Below are 23,080 nucleotides of genomic sequence, written 5' to 3'. Positions count from 1 at the left end.
AAAGAGAGAAAGAAAGAGAGAGAGAACGGAAAGGAGGGAAAGAATGGCCGGAACAATAGTAGCACACAGTGTGTTTGCCACTCACATGACTAACCTGCGTTAGAATCCCATCACTCCATATGGTCCTCAAGCTCCACCAAGAATGACCTCTAAGTGAAGAGCCAGGAGCAAGCCCTGAGCACCACCAGGTGTCACCCACTAACCCACTTCCAAAAATGGAAGACTGTGGTGCACTACATGTTGTTTTTCGTGTGTGTGTGTGTGTGTGTGTGTGTGTGTGTGTGTGTGTGTGTTGGGCCACCCAGAGTACTAGGGGCTACTGCTGGATTTGTGCTGGGATTTCCTCAAGAATGCTCAGAGGATTTATGAGGTATTGGGGATCAAACCAGGTCTCTGGAATGCAGAGCATGAACTCAGCCCTGTGAGCTCTCTCCATAGCCCTTATCTGTTGCTTTAAAGTATCTTTGGAATCTATTTGAGCCCCAAAGTAATTCATAGCATTTCTTTTTGCATTTGGTATTAAATGGTAATCGAAGCAGGCAGTAAGGGCAAACCTAATATCAATAGTTAAAGGGCTTATTATACTTAGGAGGGGCACCAAGGATTTCTTTCATTCTTTTTTTGTTTAGCTAGCAATGAAGAAAATAAAACTTTTCATTGAATGAAAAAAAATGGTATGCCTAAAACAGAATTATTATTAACTATGAGCAAAAAGCAGTATATCTTAGAATTTACCTAATATAATTTACAGTGTATATCAAACCCCTTGAATAACAATTATTTAAAACAATCGTTGAGCTTAAATCTCATCTTATGCCTCTGTAGTAGGAAGTGCTGCTCAGGGTTAAGTCATTTAGCTCTGATCTGGGACCTGCACAGGAAAGCACAAGTCAGAGAAATAAATAATAAAAGAAAGCTTATTAGGTAGTGGTAGACATTTGAGAATTAGAATACAACCATTATTTTTAAGTAAGGCAGTTTACTAAAAGTAACACTAAATACTCAAAGAACCAGAGAATATGCTTACTCCAGAGACAGTAGTGCCATTCTACACAGTTTTCTAGTTGTATAGGTTTATGAATACTGCACCTCAATAAGAAATGAGATATTCATGATGCTTTAGAAAAGAGAGAGGGTTTGGGGGTTGTGATTTCCCAGAGTCTAGAGGCTACCCAGACTCATTTCTATCTGTCATTTTCTGAGGTTGCCATGGCAACTATAAATCATAATAGCAGTAGCCACTATTATTTTTTTAAATCATAAGAATGTATTACAATGTGTATATAATGAAGTTAGAAATCATAGTAGGGGTATGATGCCATCAACAGGCCAAGCTGTACCTGCAGGGTGAGTGCATCAGCAGCCTGATACCCCAAAATTTCCACTGTTTCCTTGAACAGACCCCAACAATTTGGGACCAAGTTTACCAAGAAATTAAATGGCCAAAAGTTATGTATGTGGGAGTCAGGACCACAAACCACCTCCGACTCTGCTACACAAGCTCATGTATTGGCCTTATTTCAGAGACCCATAGATAATCTCAAAAGACACCAAAAGGCACCGTTAATCTCAGACCCACGCATGACTGAACAGACTGGGGTAAATTAGAGGAGGACAGATTGGTCTGTGCCTGCCCAACCAGAGACCCAGCAGCTGTGTGCTTCCACAATCCAAAATTGCCACCATTCCCCGGCCTGACTCCACCGTCTCAGAACAGACCTTACCAAGATGGATCACTTGTATCACTTGTCATCCTGTTGAGTTTTGATTTGTTTGAGACCAGTAATGTCTCCATTTGTCCCTGTCGAGTGCTAGTGTAGCCCAATGATATCTGCTCACTCCAGAAACAGGAAGAGCCTCAAACAGTTCATTCAGGGTTTTGACTAGGAAGTCTGACCATCTCGTTGGTGGGCAGCCACGAGGTCTTTGATGTCCCGTGGAATCCAGTCGATAACAACTGTAGTCAACGATAATCTCTGAATCATATTACATGTGCAGCCCATCTGATTTTTGATACCTTGGCAAATGAGACAGCGTCCCTGATTCTTGACCATCGACAGAGGTCTGAACTCCGGATTCCTTCTCTCACTTGAGTGAAGCATGATACTCCTAGCATAGCTCTTTCGATTCCTCTTTGGGATATCCGAATAGCATTCTCATCCTGTTTTCATAGGGCCAAGTCTCTGAGACATATGTTAGTGCAAGAAGAACGGTGGAGTCGAAAAGTTTTGCCTGGAGCCAGAGGTTCTTTGTCCTCTTAACCACTTCTTCGATGCTCTTGAAGGTGCTCCATGCTGCTCTCTTCCTCCTGTGCAGTTCTGGCTCCAAGTTGTTCCTCATGTTGAGTTCTCAACCCAGGTACACATAGCTGCTGCATTCGGAAATGTTTGTTCCAGCTAGAGCAAATGGAACATCCGGGACTAGTTCGTTCTTCATGAACATTGTTTTGGTGAGATTCAGCTGCAGTCTGACCTTTCCACACTCAGGGTCAAAGTTGGCTAGCATTGTGCCACTTAGTTAATGTTTATTTCTCCAACCCCCTTTTAATTCTTTATATAAAAGCCTAAAAGAAATTTAACTTTATATAAGGTTCACGACCCGATGATGACCAAGGGCACCGGTGCCAGTCTTGACAGTGCTCCACTGGGACATGGGAGGCAGGACTCCAACTCACGGCCTCACACATTCTAGCCAGGTGCTCTACTGCTTGAGCTATCTCTCTGGCTCCACTGTTTTCACTAGATTGAATTAGGTTTAGGAAGATTTGGTAGTAACAATGCCAAAAGGATCTCAACAAGTTCAATGAAGATATATTCCCCACCCCCACCCCCCCACACACACACTTCCTCACCGAAGAATAGGGATTTTTGTTGTGGTTTTCGTTCTGAAAACATTGACATTCCTACTGCTGTGGGGTGAGAGCTTACCCAAGAAGTCTCAAGTGCACTTGTTTGCCCATTAAAGAGCCTTTATTAACCTATAGGGGCTGCCGAGCCTGAGAATAAGGTCTCAGTGCAAAGAACAGCTCCAAACCAAAGTCCAAGCAAAGTTTAAAACATTTCTTATTGCACTCTGCCTGGCTACATCAATCAACTTTGTCATTAGCTAAAGCAAGCAAGCACAATTTGACAGTACAGAAACCAGATGCTCATGGTTAGCCTCGAATAGTTAAAGAATTTGCTACTTGGTAGCTGAAAAAACAATATGTGATGGTGACATTGTTTGGACTCAGATTTTCTCTGAGCATTTTGTCCCTGCATCCTTGAAGTGCCTCATCCTGCTTCCCAGTTGTTAGCAGCCACCTATTTTTCTGTTAACTTTGGGTCACTTCATTACATTACAAAGTAAAGCTGACCAAGGCAATGAAAAAAAAGAAAATAAACATTTTTCTACATCGTGGTCTATAAGTTACACAATTTTATTTCTAATTCTTAATATATGACTGAAATAGTAATCTGGATAAACTTCAGTTAAAATTAAATTTCAATAAAACTGAATTATAAAGATAGGTGAAAAGAGAAGCTATGAATACTTATTTAATAAAAAACAATTTAAAGATAATTCTTTAATCATTATTTTTGAAGGGCTGGTGTGATTGTATACTGGTAGGGCATTTGCTTGCATGTGGCAGATCGGAGTTCAATGCCTATTATCCCATGTGGTCCCTGAGCACTGCCAGTAGTGCTTCCTGAATGCAGATCCAGGAGTAACCCCTGAGCATTGCTGGGTGTGACCCCAAAAAGCAAAACAACAACAACAAAAACTCAGATGTTTTCTATTGTTTTTCTCTGTGGAGGGAAGAGAGTGGTCCACACACAATAGTACTCAGGCTAATCCTGGCTCTGTGCTCAGCAATGACTCCCGCCCACACGCAGTGCCAAGAAGCAAGTCAGGGTTGCTCACATGGAAGACAAGTGCTTTATCTCCTACAGTATCTCACAGGCCCTCATCACATGTATTTCAAAACAAAACAAGAGTTATAATGTTGAAAATAAACTGATATGCATTCTAAAAATATTTATTTGGTTCACCCTGAGAAAGTAATAGCTGAAAAATCATACTGGATTATGGTTATCATGATAGGTGGCATACTAAACACAGCTGCTCTATTTTAACAATATTGCATCAAATAAATTCCAAGTTTTTTTTTGCGGGGGGCAAATGAGTTTTTTGGCCAAAGCAGAATTCCAAAGGATTAAGTAGAATTATAATGTGATTCTGTGATACACACATATGCACATAGATGTATAAGTATGCACACACACACTTATTTATCCAGGGCAATCAAAGGTAGTCGATAGCAGCACAAATCATTCTAGGATCTAAAACTAAGCTTTGGTTAAAAGTAAGCCTAGACCTAGTATCTAAATATTGAATGTAATCAAAGTAGAGAGAGAGTAATGTGGAAATTATCTGCCACACAGGAAGGGGAGGGTTTGGGATGGGGAGTATACTGGAGTTTTTGGAGGTAGATAATGTGCACTGGACGACGGATGTTTCATCATTGTATGACCGAGACTTAAACTCTAAAGCTATGTAACTTCTTTCATGATGATTCAATAAATAAATTTGTTAAAAAATAAAAATAATAACCCTAAACCTCTGAAGGTAAAAAAGCAGTTTTATGAGACAATGATATGGGTGATATGTTCCAGTAAGTATACAAAATTTTATTATTTATTTCAAATGCAAGCCCTTTGTATGTACATAACAATTATTCTGTCATAATACCAGCAAGTGTGGGACACTTTTCCTAATGGTATTAAGAGAATAAATAGCATATTATTCAAGATTACACTGCTAGTATGTGGAGAGAGAATATTTGAGTTAAGACAGACTATACTAAAAGACTTCCCTCTAGTACATAATATAGTTTTTCTAAAATTTATAAATGATGGTCTTTCTAGGTAATTAATATACCACTAAGGACCCATTCATTCATCAGTGAAAGACTTGACTCCTACACAGAAAAATAATAAACAAAAGTGTTAAAAGTATTCCAGTACCCCAGCATCTTTTGTCAATGGGAGAGAAAACAAAAATTGCAAGCTTTTGGCAGTGCTATTTCTTCAATACCTCAGTAGTGGTCTTTTTTACCTTGGAGGAAGAGGGCGGGGGTGAGGCATCAATTTCTATTGCAAACAGAGAAAATGATGAACAAAGATTTCTCCTAATGTAAACATAGTAAAAGCATGGAACATGGAAAAGTTTTTACTTTATTAATAAATGACAGCACAGCGATTGAGCGTTCGCCTTTCATGCAGCCGACCTGAGTTTGATTCCTCCGCCGCTCTCGGAGAGCCCAGCAAGCTACCGAGAGTATGGAGCCCGCGTGGCAGAGCCTGGCAAGCTACCCGTGCATATTGGATATGCCAAAAAAAACAGTAACAATAAGTCTCACAATGAGATATGTTACTGGTGCATACTCAACAAATCGATGAGCAACGGGATGACAGTGACAGTGACAATAAATGACAGATGTTCAAATAAAAAAAATTACAGGTCACAGCACCCACACATTTTGTGAACTCGCAGTAAACACTTTATTAATGAATGACACATTCAAATAAAGCAATTACAGAATAGAAAAGATGAAGGAATAGTACAACGTATATTCTACTGGAGGCACCCAAAGCAAGCAATATTGAAGCCAGAGATGTAGTACAGCAGTTAGGGTGCTTGCCTTGCACATGGCTGACCTGATGGTCCCCTGGTACAGGACAGAGTCATTCCTGAGTGCAGAGTAAGAGTAACCACTGAGCATTACTGGGCCAGTTTCTCCCCCCACCCCCACCAAAAACAAACAAACAAAACAAACAAATAATGCTACAATGAAAATGTGGCAGTGTGTGGTAGTTCAAGAGCTTGGTGTACCAAAGTTATTGGGCCAGAACAGTTCATAAGATTAAAATATGGGAATACTTTGTCAGTAAAGGAACACGAGGAGAATTTATACATGAGAAACCTGTGGTCTGTTACATTGAAAAACGAGACTGTGTGTGCCTCATAGTCAACAAATACCCCAATACGACAGGGAGGATTAGTCACAGAAAGAGTCACGATCCCAGAATCAGACGTAGAAGTGTTCACAAAAACTTTATACTCAGAATAATTCTGTAACCCTATAACCCAATAGCCAAATTGAGGGTCATATAAAAGGTTCTGTTTAATTGGTAGAGGATGGGGGGTCTAGACTCCATGAAAATCATTGGGGGCCCCCAAAAAACCCAGTTAAATGAATAAATTTTTTATAGAATTGAGAGGATTTAATTGATGTGATTTGACATACCCCCACCATCCATTCATGTTTGTCTGACACATCTACCTCCCAGTAACACTTTCCCGATTCAATAGCTTCAGAGCCCAGAACATAATTATCACAACCACCTCCCGTGAACTCCTTTTGCTACACATCTCACTCATCTTTCATCCAAAGAAAGGGTAAAATCACGGTTATTGTCAGGAACTTTCAGAGTCATCTGAACAGTAGAAGAATTAGAAGATTCGTGAGGAAAATGCTTTCACGTAATATTCTAAGAGGGATCTTGAGAATTATTTAAGTGGGAACTAGGACAAATTTTTTTCTTATTTATTTTATATTTCATAATCATAAGCAACTCTGCAATCCAGCTAGACTTGGAGGTAACAGGTGTAGGAAACAGTGGAACCGAGAGAACCGCAGGGAGAGTACAGGGACCAGAGGGCATTCAGAGCATGTGGGGGACAGGGTGCTCGCCAGAGCTGCAGAAGGAAGGAATGGTCTGGTAGTCGAGAAAATGAGAGCCTTTAGACTTGTCCGCAGTTGTATATCGTGATGTTTCTGGGCATGCTGTTCCAGTACCCAACACTCTCTATAGTCTTCACGATACTCATGCCCTCCGTCACCATGCCGAACACCACATGCTTGCCATCCAACTGCTCAGCCTTGGCAGTGCAGATGAAGAACTGGGAACCATTGGTGTTGGGTCCAGCATTTGCCATGGACAAGATGCCAGGCCCCGTGTGTTTCAGGATGAAATTCTCATCGTCAAACTTCTCTCCGTAAATGGACTTGCCACCCGTGCCGTTGATGTCCCCACCCTGGCACATGACTCCAGGGAAGATGCGGTGGATGCAGGAGCCCTTGTAACCAAAACCCTTCTCACCAGTGCACAGCGCGCGGAAGTTCTCTGCAGTCTTCGGGACCGTGTCGGCGAACAGCTGGAAGGACACGCGGCCCAGCAGCATGCTACCAAGCGCGATGTCGAAGAACACGGTGGGGTTGGCCGGGATGAAGCGCACGATCACCGAACGCGGCACGAGCCTGGGTGGCGGCACCAATACCGGCGGCGGCGGCGGCAGCTGCAAAGGCCCAACTAGGACAAATTTTACTTAGTTATTGGAGAGAATAACAATGCAAAAACAATAACATATTCATTTTTGAAGGGGAAATATGAGTCTTAAAACATGAGATCTAAAAGAAAATTTAAGGGCTGGAGTGATAGCACAGTGGATAGCACATTTGCCTTGCACGCGGCTGACCCGCGTTCGATTCACAGCATCCCATATGGTCCCCTCAGCACCGCCAGGAGTAATTCCTGAGTGCACAGACAGGACTAACTCCTGTGCATTGCTGGGTGTGACCCAAAAAGAAAAAATATATAAAAAAATAAAAAATAAATAAAAGAAAATTAAAAATTCTCAGTACTATGTGAACAGAATTTGATGATAATGAGATTTTTCCTTACCCCAGTGCTGTTGGCTATCTCTCAGTTCTGAAATGGAAAAATAGTGTTAAATACAAGAAAAGGAGAGAGAATTAAAATTTAACCCCACTGCATACTTTGGATGATAGAGAGGTAATGAACTGGTACATAAAAATAGAATCTAACTCCTAACCACATCTCATTAAATAGGGAAATATCTAACGGTAGTAGCCTCCATCTTCCTCTTCTTTAAAAAATTTTTTTTTATTAAATCACGGTGAAATAAACTGTTTATATCAAAGTTGCTCAAGATGGGTTTCAGTCTAACAATGTTCTAATACCTGTCACTTCACTAGTATACATTTTTCACCAACAATGTCCCCAACCTCCGTCCTGTCCTTCTGCCCCCACTCCCAGTCTACCTCTATGGTAGGCACCTCAGCACTTGTCTCCACAGCCAATCTCTCTCAGTGTCTCTCTCACTCAGTGTCTTTCCATTCAGTCTCTCTCTCTCTCTGTTTGGGAATTATGCTTGTGCTACAGGTACACAAACCCTCTGATTTATACGATAACCCTGATACAAGGTTATCCTTTCACCTACTTTCAGCGCTCAATTCTTGTCCAGAGTGATTATGTCCAACTGTCATTGTCAGTGTTCCCTTCTCCATTCTAACTGCCCTCTCACTCTTCTTCCCATTTCTGACAAGCTTCCAACCGTGGACCAGTCCTCCTGGTTCTCATTTCTGTTGTCTTTGGATAAAAGTCTCATACTGTGCTTTTTATATACCACAAATAAATGTAATCATTCAATGTGTGTCTCTCTCCTTCTGACTCATTTCATTCGACATGATACTCTTCATGTCCATCCATGTATAAACATCTCATTTCTTCAAGAGTAACTTCATTATTTCTGGTGGCTGTAGAATATTCCATTGTGTAGATGTATCATAGTTTCTTTATCTAATAGTCTGTTCTCGGCTACTTAGGTTGTTTCCAGATTCTGGCTACTGTGAATAGTGCTGCAATAAACATAGAAGTGCAGATGGCAGTTCTGCTGTGTGTTTTTGGCTTCTGAGATATATTCCCAAACGTGGTATAGCTAGGTCATACGGAACTTTAATTTCTAGTTTCTTGAGGAAACTAGACAACAATGACCTTACTGTTTTCCAAAACAGGCTGGACCAGTTGACATTCCCACCAACAATGAGAGTCCTTTTATTCCCGCACTGGTTGTTCTTATTCTTTTTGACATGTGCCAGTCTCTGTGGTGTGAGATATCTCATTGTTATTTTGATTCGTATCTCCCTGATGACTAGCATACATCTTCCTCTTGTCTCCTCTGTTCTCGACTGGAAATTAAATCCTCTTCCCCATTTAGCACATACCATCACAAATCCCATATTCATCAACTTAATCTACTAGTACTTACCATAAACTGCTTTCAGTATCCCACTCAAATCAGTAGCTTGAAATACTTTATGATCTTTCAGAGAAAAAGGTTTTGGATTTGTCAGAGTCAAGTTCTCACTCCTAAGGGTGACAAAAACTGATCAGATCTGATATACTGTCCCTTCAAAAATACTGACCAGATCTATTCACCGCAATGATGCACTTAAACTCTCCTCCTGGAGACCAGGGCAGATAACAGAGTCCAGACCCTGAAGCTAGAAAAGCTAAGATCATTTCTAACTACCTTCCCCAATTGCCCTCTGTGTGAACCATTTTTCATGCAGAAACATTTTTCCACTTCTGAATTTCTTTTTATTTTCTAGAATTCATATGAAGTAATGGATCTAGTAAACCAAGACAAAAATTGTGTAGAGAAGTCTGCTGGATGTGGCATTCAGCGTAGGGACAGAAAAGTGAGGTGATGGAAACTGGTTCCTGATCTGCAGCACATGAAGTGTGAAGATACAGGATGGAGAAAATCAAATCTTCAAAATATTTTCCCTAGGAGATAAACTCTCAGAAGAAAAATTTAAGACATTAATTTCTCTGAAAATAGCTATAAATACTTAAAGTATAATCTTATAAGCTCATGTAGCTGAGCAATCTGGAAAGAACTGATGCTGGTAGGTTGGAATGCCAATGTGAAGTGCACCTTTCGTTTGTATTTACAATGATATACATAAAGGGCTGGAGCAGTAGCACAGTGGGAGGTCATTTGCCTTGCAAGCGGCCGACCTGGGTTCGATTCCTCGTGCCTCTCGGAGAGTCCAGCAAGCTACCAAGAGTATCCTGCCCGCACAGCAGAGCTTTGCAAGCTTCCCGTGGCATATTCGATATGCCAAAAACAGTAACAACAAATCTCACAATGAAGATGTTACTGATTCCCGCTTGAGCAAATCGATGAATGAACAACAGAAGGACAGTGCTACAGTGCTACATACATAAAGTATGTGACCAGGATGGATAACATCTTTGCAGCAGAGATGATATATTTCTTGGTAAACAGAAATTTACAGGAAAACTTTCTTTCATTCTCAGGGAAGAACTGAAAATATGAGAGAGTTGGATCCAAAAGATAATGGAGGTTGGGAGGGAGCAAGCAGAGTTTTTGTGTTTGCCTTGCATGTGGCAGACCCAGGTTTGATCCTAGCACCCCAAATGATTCCCTGAGACAGCTAGGAGTGATCCTTGAGCTCAGAGCCAGAATTAAGCCCTAAGTCCTGCCATGTGTCCAGAACCCTTCACCCACCCCACCCCCAAAATTATATGAGAGAAAATACAAGGGGTAAAGTGCTTGCCTTCTTTCTACAACCCCAAGTGCGATCCAAATTGCTGCATTTGGTTCTGAGGACTGGAAAGGGTCAGTCCTGAGCACAGAGCCAGGGAGTCCAAGGCACCACTCAATGTGATTCCCAATAAACAAAAGCAAAATAAATTATAAGAAAATGAGAACAGGTGCAGATGATACTAGAGAAGACAGAAATTGAATGATCTACCTTTGTTAAAGACATTAGAGAGTTAAAGAGGCAGTTAAGGGGGGCAGAGTTATAGTACAGCAAGTAGGGCATTTGCCTTGCACACACTGAACCTGGGATTAATCCCAGAAACCGATATGGTTCCCCAAGCACTGCAGGAGTGATTTCTGAGTGCAGAGCCAGGAGGAACCCCTAAGTATAGCTTGAGGTGAACCCCCAAAAATAGTTTACCAAGAAAAAAAATAGAGGCAGTAAAATGAAACACCCACAACACATAGAACTGAACAAAATGAAAGACAGGATGAAGCCGGTGACTTGCATAAGGCTCAGCAGTCACTGGATCTTATCCAGTCAGAAATTGTCAAAGCTTCTGGAGTGTCACTGAGAATAGTAATGGGCGCCCTGGAATGGAGGCTTCTGAGAGAGAGACAGTGCCTGTACATCTAAATCAGACTTTACATATTTACAGCAGCTTCTTCAAGAGAAAGACCAACAACTCTCAAAGGAGAAATAGCACAGGGTACAGAGTGAAGTGATTGGCATGCTATTCGAAAATTACAGAAGGCACTGTATTATATTTTACCAAATTTCAGCCTTATTTATGCTTTCACTCTTTCTACTTTGTCAGAAAACGCAGAAGTTTGTCATTTCTAATCCTTCTTAGCCTATGAATTTAAAGAGAGAAACCCCAACTCTGTAGATACCTTTAGTGTTTAGTTTTATAATAAACACCATTTGAATAATTAGACTTTTACATTCCTGAAGATAAACACCCAGTCGTTAATCTTATTTTGCTCAAAAATTGTTCAGAAGATCAAAACTGGTAAAGACAATGTAAAACATAATAACACTTTAACTGATGTTGCACACTGTTTTAACACTCTGAGCAGTAACTGCCTCTGACTTCAACTCAAGAAAACACCTCTCGGTTGCTAATGTATCAGTTTTTGTAATGGATAAAGAATGATAATTATTTTTTGAAAAAGGGGAAGTCTTTGTAAATATTCTAAATATCTAATTTTGGATATTTAGTAAATTAAACAAACATTTTCCTACCTTAATTCAAATATCTGAGTTAGCTACAGAAACAGAGTAAAATTAAGTCATCACAAGCATTCTGAGGTCACATCTCTAAAAGTGTCACTCATCCGAACTCTGTAGCATCCTCTCAAAAAATTCTTTACCAACAAATCCATTCTCAATACTTAAGAGATCAGACAAGCCAAGATTTGTGAATATGTATCTCATATAAAACTACGGAGAATTATAGTTTACTCTTATTCATCATCTGATGACTGCAATGATATTAAATTTCTTTTCATTGCACAAAAGGACCATTTCTGATCTTCCATACATACCTTTTTAGGACATCATCCACATTCTAGGGAGAAAAGAGAAAATATGAGCCTAGAAATAATAAACGGACTCCACTTAAAGGGCTTCATCACATTCTCACTACTGCTTCATGAAATAGAACAGACCCAGTGACCTGATACTTAGTTCATGAGGGAAACAAAACATTAACAAAATTACAGGGGTGCAGGGGGGAAAGACTTCCTTACAGAATTAAAATAAAAATTTCTGAGGCTGCATAGCATTGGCTTTTGTTGAGTCAGTGATCCATATTAAGGTGCTGGAAGGAGGGTCTGGGAAGATCGTATAGCAAGTAAGCAGCTGCCTTGCATGCAGTGAATCTAGGTTCCATCCGATTGCCAGCATCCCCTATGGTGCCCTGTGCATTGCCAAGAGCAATTCCTGAGTGCAGAGCCAGGAATGACCCCTGAGCATCGCTGGGTGTGGCCCCAAAACACAAATCAAAACTAACCAAAAGGGCCATAGGGATTAATGCTTGCCTTCCACACAGCTGACCCATGTTTGATCTCTAATACCACATATGTGTTTGATCCCCTGAGCCCTGCCAGGAGTGATCCCTTGTAGACCTAGGAGTAAATCCGGAATACTTCCAGGTTTGGCCTAAAAACCAAGCAAACAATCAAAAACACAAGGTTCATGTCAATAGTAGCACTTTGCGGAATCAGTGATGAAGAAGGTTTTTCTACAATTAATTCAATATCAATATGAAGTAGACCAGGATAAGAAATGAAATATTATCATTAGAGAAAAACTATAAAAATTTAATAACCTATATTGGAAAGGTGAAAAGCTGAAATTAAAAATTTATTCTTGAAATATATGTTTAGAAGATATAGTATACTATCAACCAGATTGACCTAATTTACATAATTTAACCATCTCATTTAATTGATTCAAAAGACACATCTTCCAGAGTGGGTCTAGAAAAGCACTCAGAAAAAAATATATTTTAGAGCATAAAAAATCAATATATTTAAATATATGTATACATATACATGTATATGATATCTTTCATTAGAAATAAATTTTGAAACCTATAGTGAAATAAAATAGTAAATTATCAAGAATTTGTTACAATAACTTGCTTTAAAAATAATTTATAAGTAAAAATTTTGGGAATTTGAAATTATGCTAGACTAAATGAAATAAAAAACAATCATATAGTAAGAACTACAGCTATAGCCATGTATTGTATCATTAAATACTCTCTTAGAAAAAAAGCGTCAAAAAGTTTTCCAAGTTTCCAATTTAAAATATCTAAAGTAACAATAATAATAAATCCAATCATATGTACATACACAGAAAATAATAATGGTAGTCCAAAAATAAATATTAGAAACATTTTGAAAAGACCTTAAGCAAGGTCTGTTTTGAGGCTGGCGTGATAGTACCGAGGGTAAAGCAACATTAGGAATAATTTCTGAGCAGACCCAGGAGGAACCCTGGAGTATCAGCTGGTGTGGCCCCCAAACTACAGGAACAAAACAACCATAATAACAAAAAAGGCATGTTCTTGAAAACCAATAAAGTTGATAAAACAACTAGATTAAGAAATAGAAAAAAATTAATCATCCAAATAAAAATAAGAAGGCTATTATTAAAGGGTTTTCTTTCTTTCTTTCTTTCTATCTTTCTTTCTTTCTTTCTTTCTTTCTTTCTTTCTTTCTTTCTTTCTTTCTTTCTTTCTTTCTTTCTTTCTTTGCTTTTGGCTTTTTTCCCTAATATTTGGCCCTCACTTAGCTATACTCAGGGTTGACTCCTGGCTCTCCTCAGAATTTTTCCTAATGATGCACAGAGGATTGATTATACATGGTGCTGGAGATCAGACACAACTTACATGTGTGAAAAGCAAGCACCTCACTCATAATATTGTCTCTGTGGTTCTGAGGGATCTGTATAAATTAATGATGTAACAAGGAATTTTAAGACTAATTTTATTTCTACGATAGCTGAACAAATTCCCACAAAAGGTAATACTGACAAAAATAAACTCAGAAACACTAAAAAAAAGTATATACCTGATACAAGTAAAAACAAAAATATACATTCAATATTAATAAAAAAAAAAAAACCTGAGATAGCTACATGGTGAATTCTGCTGAATAAAGAAAAAGTATTACTGTCATTCACAAATTATTTTTAGAAAACAGGAAAAGAAGGAAGGATTCTATCGGTGTGAAAAATACATTCCAGAATATGAAGTGTATTTGCCGATGGCAAATGCTGGAAAATGATTTATCCAGTAACTGCTTTACACTACTGGTTCCCAGGTAAGGGTAATCTACACAGTACCTCAAACACATTGGATCTGTGATCTAATGTTTTCCCTGTGGTTGATAACTTAATATAAATGAGATTTTTCTCTTGTTACTTGGGCTTTTAACTGTTTCCATAGCCTTTGAAATAAATGCAGGGAAGTAGTACTACAGGTAGAAAGAATCTTAGTGTCAGAGCACAGCAATAAAGATGGGAAAGAAAAAAAGATTCTCATTTCTCTCAAATCTCTGGGTCTGGTATTGCTTCCCAAGTCTTACATGCAGCATGTCTCTTGGTGATGCCTGTAGTTTGAGCTCCAGATCCGAGATGAGACCTCTCGTGAACTCGCTCTGTTGAACCAGGTCATTCTCAGACTCTGCCAGGTCATGGAGAATTATTTTCTCTTCTTCCCTCAGCTTTTGCAGCAACTTTTGTTCCTTCAAATCCAGAACATCTCTTACTTCTTTAAATGCTTTCTGGATACTTTGAATCTCGTTTTCTATTTGATTCTTAAAGAAGGAGAAAGAGATAAAGGTACTCAGGATATAAGGCAGAGACTGGGAACCAGAGGAATATAACTATACTAGTTGAAAAGTTTGTTAAAGAAATGAAAACAATGGGAACAATTCTTGAAAACATGTGACTTTTCAGATTATTATCCCACATCAGAAAACAATGGCCTCAGATCTATAATATTAAGGCCAATCCTGAGCCAAAAAGGAGTGCCAGGATGTTATTCAGTTTTTACCTCCTAGGCTGGATAATTTATTTCCTGAAATTACCTCTCATTTTCTTGAAAAATTTCACACAGAAGACTAAACCAGGAGCCATAAGTGGAGCATTTTTTCCAGAAATGTTGATTTTAATAAACATAGTTGACCTAGTTTGATCCCCAGCATCCCAATGGTCTCCAGAGCACCGCCAGGACTGATTCCTTGTTACAGAGTCAGTAGTAACACCCAAGTATCGCTGGGGTGTGACCAAGAAATAAATTTTTTAAATGATGGGAATGTGACAGGGACTTCCCCAGCTATGTTCCCAGTGACTTCCTCAATAGGGAATTCAAATAGTATTCTTTTATATTAATATCACCAAATGAACAAATTAATATCACCTTCCAACCCTTACCTCTACCAGGGAAAGAACTAAGAATGGATACTCAAATGGCATTTGGGCCTATTAATAATGAAAGTAACTTCCTCTTCCTAAAACTCAAGTTTTTAATATGTCTGATTTTCACAGAAAGGAAATTCTGACTTCCTCAAGTGTCTCTACCTGACAAGCAGTTCTTCGTTCTCTGAGAGCAGTTTCAAATTGTTCAGCTTCCTGCTTCTTCTTTCTCAGTTGCTCCAGAGATGCCTGGAGCTTTTCCTGTAGAAAAGAAATCAAAATTGATCTAAACCTTGAGATTTCTCAGCATGTGAATATAAGATAAATGGGGAAGAAATAGTACCAATCTTCTAAGAAATTAAGAATTTTAGAAGAACCTATGACTGCACAGAAAACTCAACAGAGTGAAATATGTGAAGATCTAAGTAGAAATTAGAGGTCACCATCTGTCCCCAGGTGAACAATTACTCTTTCTTACAAGATAAATCTACTCCTGCAATAAGGAAAGAATTTACATCATAATTCACCTTTCTCCCACTTTCCCTATTCAAAAAGGTGTTAAGAGCTTATCTGAAGCACACAAAATCCTCTATCTAGGACAAGTTTCAAACTTCTGGAGAAGGCTGTACTGTAGGCCAATCTTTTTGGAATTGGAATGCACGAACATGTTCTCTAGACATCAGAGACTGCGCACAGGGAAAAAGAAACGAAGGTCTTTGGGCTCTCCTGCCAAGGTAATCAGTCCCATGTTCTGTTCTGCCCTTCCTGGTCTCTTACCTTCCAGTCCTTGGCTGCCTCCTCAAGGAGGAGGGTGTGGTGACCACGGTGCTCCTGAGAGCGTTCACACAGCCAGCAAATGAGCATACAGTCCTCCTTACAGAACAGCAGCAACTTCTCTCCATGGTGCGCACAGAGATCTTGCTTCTCTTCCTCCTCTAGGCTTAAATTGACCCCTCTGAGCCTGTCTACTAGATTGATCAGATGCCGACTAGGCTTCATGTTCCCAGGATCATAAATGATTCTGCATACAGGACAACTGTTCTTTCCTGTTTGACTCGACTCCTGGCTGTTTGCAGTGATGCAAGCTTTGCAAAAGCTGTGGCCACAATCCAGGCTCAATGGTTCTGTCAGGAGTTCTAGGCAAATGGGGCAGGTTACCTCTTCCTTTACGTTTCTTAGGATTTCTGTAGCCATCGCTGATGCTCCTTTGTTCATAGTTGCCCTGACTTTGGAGGCTCTTTTCTGCACAGGTTCCTGCAAAATTAGGAAGTTGAATGCAGCAGAGTCCAAAAGGTAGGCATAAAGTGTGTAATATCATGTAGATACCAAAAACAGGCAAAAAAATAGAAAGAGAGTGAAAGAAAAAGGAGAGAAACAAGTAAAAGATTAAAAGACCTGACACAAATCACTTTTCATAAAAATTTCACTTAATCTTTAGTTCATGTCACACTATAAGTCCCATTCTTAGCTTTTTAAGTGCTTTATTTTCTTTGTTCTTATTGAATAAAAGGACAAACCAAGGGTTTTTTTTTTCTACCAAGACGATGTGAAAAGTTTAACTATCCCACTTTTCCGTTCCCATGCTCAAATATATCCTCAATATTAAAAAAACCCAACTACTTCAATCCGGGCTTTTATATCTTTTCCTCTTCAAGCATAGATTATTGTTGCTGATATACAATGACCCATTTTTGTATTTCAGTAGACTCTCTTCTTACATTTCTCTTATATGAAAAACTACTCTAACTTATCTGCCTGTAACCATTGCTATTACTACTATACACTTGTAATGATTTTTCTTATCATCTTGACACAATGAGGATACAATGGTAGGAGCAAATACTTTCATCATAAGTGTAACTACAGATCACTGTAATCACTCTCATCCCGTTGCTCATCGATTTGTTCGAGTGGGCACCAGTAATGTCTCTTATTGAGAGACTTATTGTTACTGTTTTTGGCATATCCAATATGCATGGGTAATTTGCCAGGCTCTGCCGTGCTGGCTCAATACTCTCGGTAGCTTGCCGGGCTCTCCGAGAGGGGCTGAGGAATTGAACTTGGGTCGGCCATGTGAAAGGCGAAAGTCCAACCGCTGTGCTATCGCACCAGTGTTGTATGAAAGGAGAGAAGGTAACTACAAATAAGAGTGACATATAGCACCAGAAAAAAATGGTACAGGCATTTGCCAAACAGGGTTAAACCCCTGCCATGTCATATAGTCTACCAACAACTCCAGATCCCTGAGCCAGGAATAAGTCCTGAGCACTGAGTATGGCCCCAAAACCAAGACGAAACAAATAGTGATATACAGTTTTCATTAAATAGATTTTCAATACACAGAATTGGAAATTGGAGTGATGTAATCTACTTTGGTATCTTCTAATAGAGGGCTATCTCCTACTTCACAGAAAGAATCAGAGAAAATATATAAATCAAGAACCCAACTAACTCAATTAATACTCTTTATTAACCCAATTAATATTATTGAAAAGCAGTCAGACTGAAATGGAATCATTTATGTTAAGGTTTGCTGAACTATACTGATCTTGTGACCTAATTTCCAGTCTATTCCAAAGGAGTCAATCTGTACTTTCTTTGTTAGTGTGCATCATCTACATGATAAGATTCTCTAACTTCTCCCTGGAAAAGTCTATTATCCAGAGTAATCTTTTCTTTTGCTCTCATTTTGTACAATTTTTCAGAATATTTCTACTCCTACATGGGCCATGCACCAGATTTGTGAAAAAATATTGGTTTAAAAAAGGCCCTGAGTACAGGAATTAAGTGTCTTGTCTTCTAGTTGGCTGACCCCTGTTTAGTTCCTGGCACCACACACAGATGATCTCTGGAGTACCAATAGGAGTGATCCCTGAGGACAAAGCCAAGAGTGAACCTTGAGTACTACTGGGTGTGTAGTACCCAATCTCCCCAATCTCCCCAATCTAATTCAAAACAATTAGATCTGTTTCTTTTCATTTGAATGTTGTGTTGTGACAATACCCAGAATATTAGGGATAAAGAAGTGAAGAGAACCACTAGCTGATTGTTTCTAAGGAAGCAAAGTATTTGGGATGCTAAGTTTCACCTTGACTTGGAAATGTGCTGAGGACTACACAATACATACTTATGTGTATAGGTGTGCATGTGTTGGGTTCTAGAAAACTCATGTATGCCTTTTCAAGTTACTCAAAAACCTAGCATTCATGCAAAATGCAGTAAAAAATTAAGTAATCATATGTATACAAAGTAACAGTTAAATTATGATAACAATATGGAACCGGAAAGATAATACATAGGACCAGAAAGATAGTATATGGTGCCAAACTCTTCCCAGGAACTATTAGTAGAAAAGGTGCTTGTCTTATACTGAGGCTGACCTAGATTCAATCTTCAGCATACCATATAGTCGCCTGACATCCACTGAGAGTGTGCTCTGATGACAGAGCCAGGAGTAAACTCTGAGCACTGCAGGGTGTGGCCAGAAACCAAAATAAACATAGAAAAGAAAATTAAACAATGGAGAAAATAAAAGAATATTCAACATTTCTTTCTTTCTTTCTTTCTTTCTTTATTTATTTTTTGCTATTTGGGTCACACCTGGTGGTGCACAAGGGTTACTTCTGGCTCTGTGCTCAGAAATTACTCCTTTTGGTGCTCAGGAGACCATATGGGATGCTTGGAGTTGAACCCGGATTGGCTGTGTGCAAAGCAAACACCCTACCCACTGTGCTAACACTCCAGCCTCATATTCAACATTTCTAACAGAAAACACGAAGGTTAGCATTTTGAAGATACTTAAGAAATGTGGAAGTGAAAGGGGAAAAGGGAGTATCCAAATAATCTACTATGAACTGGAGCTTATGCATGTCTACCTTAAGCAACTTTCTTAGTAACTTGGATTTAGATCAATGACATTAAAGAAGCATAATGAATGACACTTGGATTTGGGAGTGTTTAAAGAATGGTGCCAAACTCTTCCCAGGAACTATTACATGCTATTGAAGCCTGATTTCAAAGAGAAAAGTTTATCACAGCACTGCCACGAAGGTAAGAGATAGAGAAGCAAAGCAGAGTCATGACAGGCTCATAAAGAAGCCAAAGAAGCTAGGCCTACATCTCGGTTCCAGAATTCCTAGAATGAAGCACAGATACCTGGAATTGAGTCATGGTTTCCCCAAAGTGAGAGAGCCATGGTGAGGTGAACTAAGAGTTACCAGTCAGATGCAGATAGGGAAGCTGCCCCTAAATGATCCTTATGTAAGGCCAACTTTTAACAATCACCTAAGTACATGCAGTGGAAAGCTATCCACTTCTAAGAGAAATAAAGCCATAAGTCCTAAGTCTGAAAATAAAGCCATAAGTCCTAAGTCTGACCCACCTTGTGGATACAGAAAGCAAGGCCTTTTAAGGCCTACTCCAGAAGCTGACCCTGAGGAGAGTGGACCTCTCCTTACAGAAAGAGCCTAACGTAAATTATTGGAGAACACTCAGTTCTTGTCTTTGATCTGATTAACCCTCAGTTAGCCCAGACTAGAGAAGACTGGACCCTTCTCTGAGAGATGATCCAGCAGGAACAAAGGTCAAGAAAAAGAGTTGCTGAGGCTCTGCCTTTGTTCCAGTACCATGCTTTCTAATTATTACTACTTTGTAGTAGAGTTTGAGGCTGGGGAAGGTGATGCCTCCCATCTTCTTTTTCCCAAGAATTACTTTAAATATTTTTGGGGGCTTATTGTTCCATATGAATTTCTGGAGTATTTGTTCCATTTCTTTGAAGAATGTCATGGGTATCCTTATAGGAAAAGGGTTGAATATCCTGACACATACCCTCAAATATGTGATCATCTAATCTTTGATAAGGGAGCAAGAGATGTAAAGTGGAGCATGGAAAGCCTCTTTAACAAATGGTGGTGGCACTACTGGATAGCTACATTTAAAAAAATGGATTCAGATCTCTACCTAACACCATGTACAAAAGTTAGACCAAAATGGATTAAAGACCTCAACATCAGATCAGAATCCATTATGTACATTGAAGACAAGTTTGGCAAAACCCTCCACGACATTGAAGCTAAAGGTATCTTCAAAGATGACACGCTACTGACCAAGCAAGTGGAAACAGATAAACAAATGGGACTATCTTAAAATAAGTAGCTTCTGCACCTAAAAAAAAAACAGTGATCAAAATAAAAGACAGTCTACAGTATGGGAAAAGATATTCAGCCAATACCCATTCGATAAGTGGGTGATATTAAGGATATACAAGGCACTGGTTGAACTCTACCAGAAGAAAACATCCAAACCCATCAGAAAATGGTGCAGGGCTGGATCGATAGCACAACGGGTAGAGCGTTTGCCTTGCATGCGGCCGACCTGTTTCAATCCCCAGAATCACTATGGTCCCCTGAGCTCCTCCAGGAGTAATTCCTGAGTGCAAAGCCAGGAGTAACCCTGTGCATCGCCAGATGTAACCCCTCCCCCCAAAAAAAGAAAGAGTGGGGCAATGAAATGAACAAAAACTTTCTCAAAGAAGAAATTCAAATGGCTAAAAGACACTTGAGAAAATGGTCTATGTCACTAATCATCAGGGAGATGCAGATCAAAACAATTATGAGATATTATCTCATACCAGAGAGACTGGCTCACAACCAAAAGAACAAAAGCACTGGTGTTGGCATGTATGTAGGGAGAAAGGGACTCTCCTTCACCCCTGCTGGGATGCCAACTGGTTCGGCCCTTTTGGAAAACAGTATGGATGATTCTCAAAAAATTTGGAATTGAGCTCCCATTTGACCCAGCAATACCACTCCTGGGAATATATCCCAGTGAGGCAAAAAAGTATAGTAGAAATCACATCTGCACTTGTATGTTCATTGCAGCGGTACATCTACACAATGGAATACTATGCAGCTGTTAGAAAAGATGAAGTCATGAAATTTGCATATAAGTGGATCAACATGAAACGTATCATGTTAAGTGAAATGAGTCAGAAAGAAAGGGACAGACATAGAAAGATTGCACTCATTTGTGCAATATAAAGTAAAAGAATGGGAGACTAACACCCAAGAGTAGTAGAGATACTACTCCACAGCTTAGAAACTAGCCTCACATGTTGGGGGAAAAAGCAGCTCAGATAGAGAAGGGAACACCAAGTAAAAGATGTTGGGAGGACCCATTCAGATTGAAAGATACATGCCAAAAGTAGACTATAGATCGAACATGATGGCCACTCAGTATCTCTATTGCAAACCACAACACCAAAAAGGAGAGAGAGAACAAAAGGGAATGCTCTGCCACAGAGGCATGGTGAGGTAATTTGGGGATGGGGTGGGGGTGGGGGTGGTGGGAGTGATACTGGGAACATTGGTAGAGGAGAATGGACACTGGTGGAGGGATGGGTAAACGATCATTGTATGACTGAAATACAAACATGAAAGTTAGTAAGTTTGTAACTGTACCTCACAGTGATTCACTAATAAAAATTTTTTTAAAAAAGGAAAGAAAGAAAAGAAGTTTCAAAGAAGAACACTCCCAGCTCAACTCAGTTAGCCATACCCTAGCAATGGACTATTGTCTAGCTAGAAAGCTCCACATGGGAGCAGGTTGGGAAAAACCTATAAAATCTGCCTTTGAAAAATGGAGGGCGCTCATTGCTGCCTGAGCCCGTGTGCTGCTTGTGCCTACGTGGCCGAGCACATGTGTCACCTTCATCTCCACTCCTGAGATGTGTGCTTTTATGCTTTCTGATTTAATGCTCTGATGTGTGTAGGGGCTCTCTCCACCCTTGGAAAAGCCCATGTTCTCCCTTGAGCACATTACTCTCTCTCGCTTTCTCTCTCTCCTCATCTTCAAAAACCTCCAAATAAAATCTGTTTTACTTCACTGCTCATCTACTCCTTAAATTCTTTACTGCGAGGCAAGAACCCAGTAATCCTGGGTACGGTGTAGGACTGACTTTCCTTTCTGCAAAGAGAAATTCCTTGTCCCAACCTGAGTCCATGGGTCCCCGAGAACTTGGGTGGTAGGGAATCAACTCCCATGCCGAGATGACAAAGTGGACGTCAGGTGTAACGTGAACTGGTTGGCTGGGCTTCGGCCTGTGCTGATCAGGGGCTCATTGCACACTTTATAAGTCCTGGAGTTACCAACTGGCTCTCAGGTGGCAGAGGCATATCAGGAGAAAGTGACAACATCACTCACCTCCCCGTCTCACATAAGCCACCTGTGGGGCCCACTGACATCAATCTCATTCTGATCTTCAGCTTTGTCTTGATTGCTTGAACAAAGAACCTGAGAACACTGTAACACCTTGACCTAGGTTTGAATCCTGGCACTCATCTCATTGCCTGAGCACCACTAAGGGTGCCCCCTGTGCACAGAGCCATGCGTGGTCCCAGAACACCATCTGCTGTGCCTGCACCCACCCAAAAGCTAATTAAGAGAAATTAGTTTATTTTTTGAGGGATGAACAAAAATTGCTTCTCTACTGGAGAGCTCATTTTTCCTAAATAGATGAAAACAGAAAACTGTACCATGCCTTATTTGCCAGTTGACTAAAATAATTAATATAAATTATGATATTTGCATAATAAAAGCTTAAGAAACAAATCAATCTAAGATCTTGTCAAAATAAGCATGACCATGTTACTAATGTTGCTCATACTGGGAAGAAGACAAAAGCTAAGTAAAGATAGCTGATTGGTGTCCTCCATCTATACTTTTGAAACTGGC

The 23,080-nt window shown here is 39.7% G+C and overlaps 1 protein-coding gene across 1 annotated transcript; it reads right to left on the bottom strand.

Annotated features, from left to right (window-relative positions):
- Window positions 1-6,666: 6,666 nt before the first annotated feature.
- Window positions 6,667-16,543, bottom strand: LOC101539913 (tripartite motif-containing protein 5-like). The gene is made up of 7 exons (XM_055143379.1): window positions 16,127-16,543; window positions 15,515-15,610; window positions 14,518-14,748; window positions 11,968-11,990; window positions 9,115-9,215; window positions 7,728-7,754; window positions 6,667-7,355 (listed from the first exon to the last, which is right to left on the bottom strand). Exons 1-7 carry the CDS (start codon window positions 16,541-16,543, stop codon window positions 6,787-6,789), a joined length of 1,464 nt encoding a protein of 487 aa, XP_054999354.1. The 3' UTR covers window positions 6,667-6,786.
- Between the last annotated feature and the right edge of the window lie 6,537 nt (window positions 16,544-23,080).

Source organism: Sorex araneus, chromosome 6 (assembly GCF_027595985.1).
Source record: "Sorex araneus isolate mSorAra2 chromosome 6, mSorAra2.pri, whole genome shotgun sequence".
In the NCBI taxonomy this organism is placed as follows: domain Eukaryota; kingdom Metazoa; phylum Chordata; class Mammalia; order Eulipotyphla; family Soricidae; genus Sorex; species Sorex araneus.
Note: the sequence above shows the minus strand (reverse complement) of the source record. Positions and strands in the feature narration are given on the sequence as shown.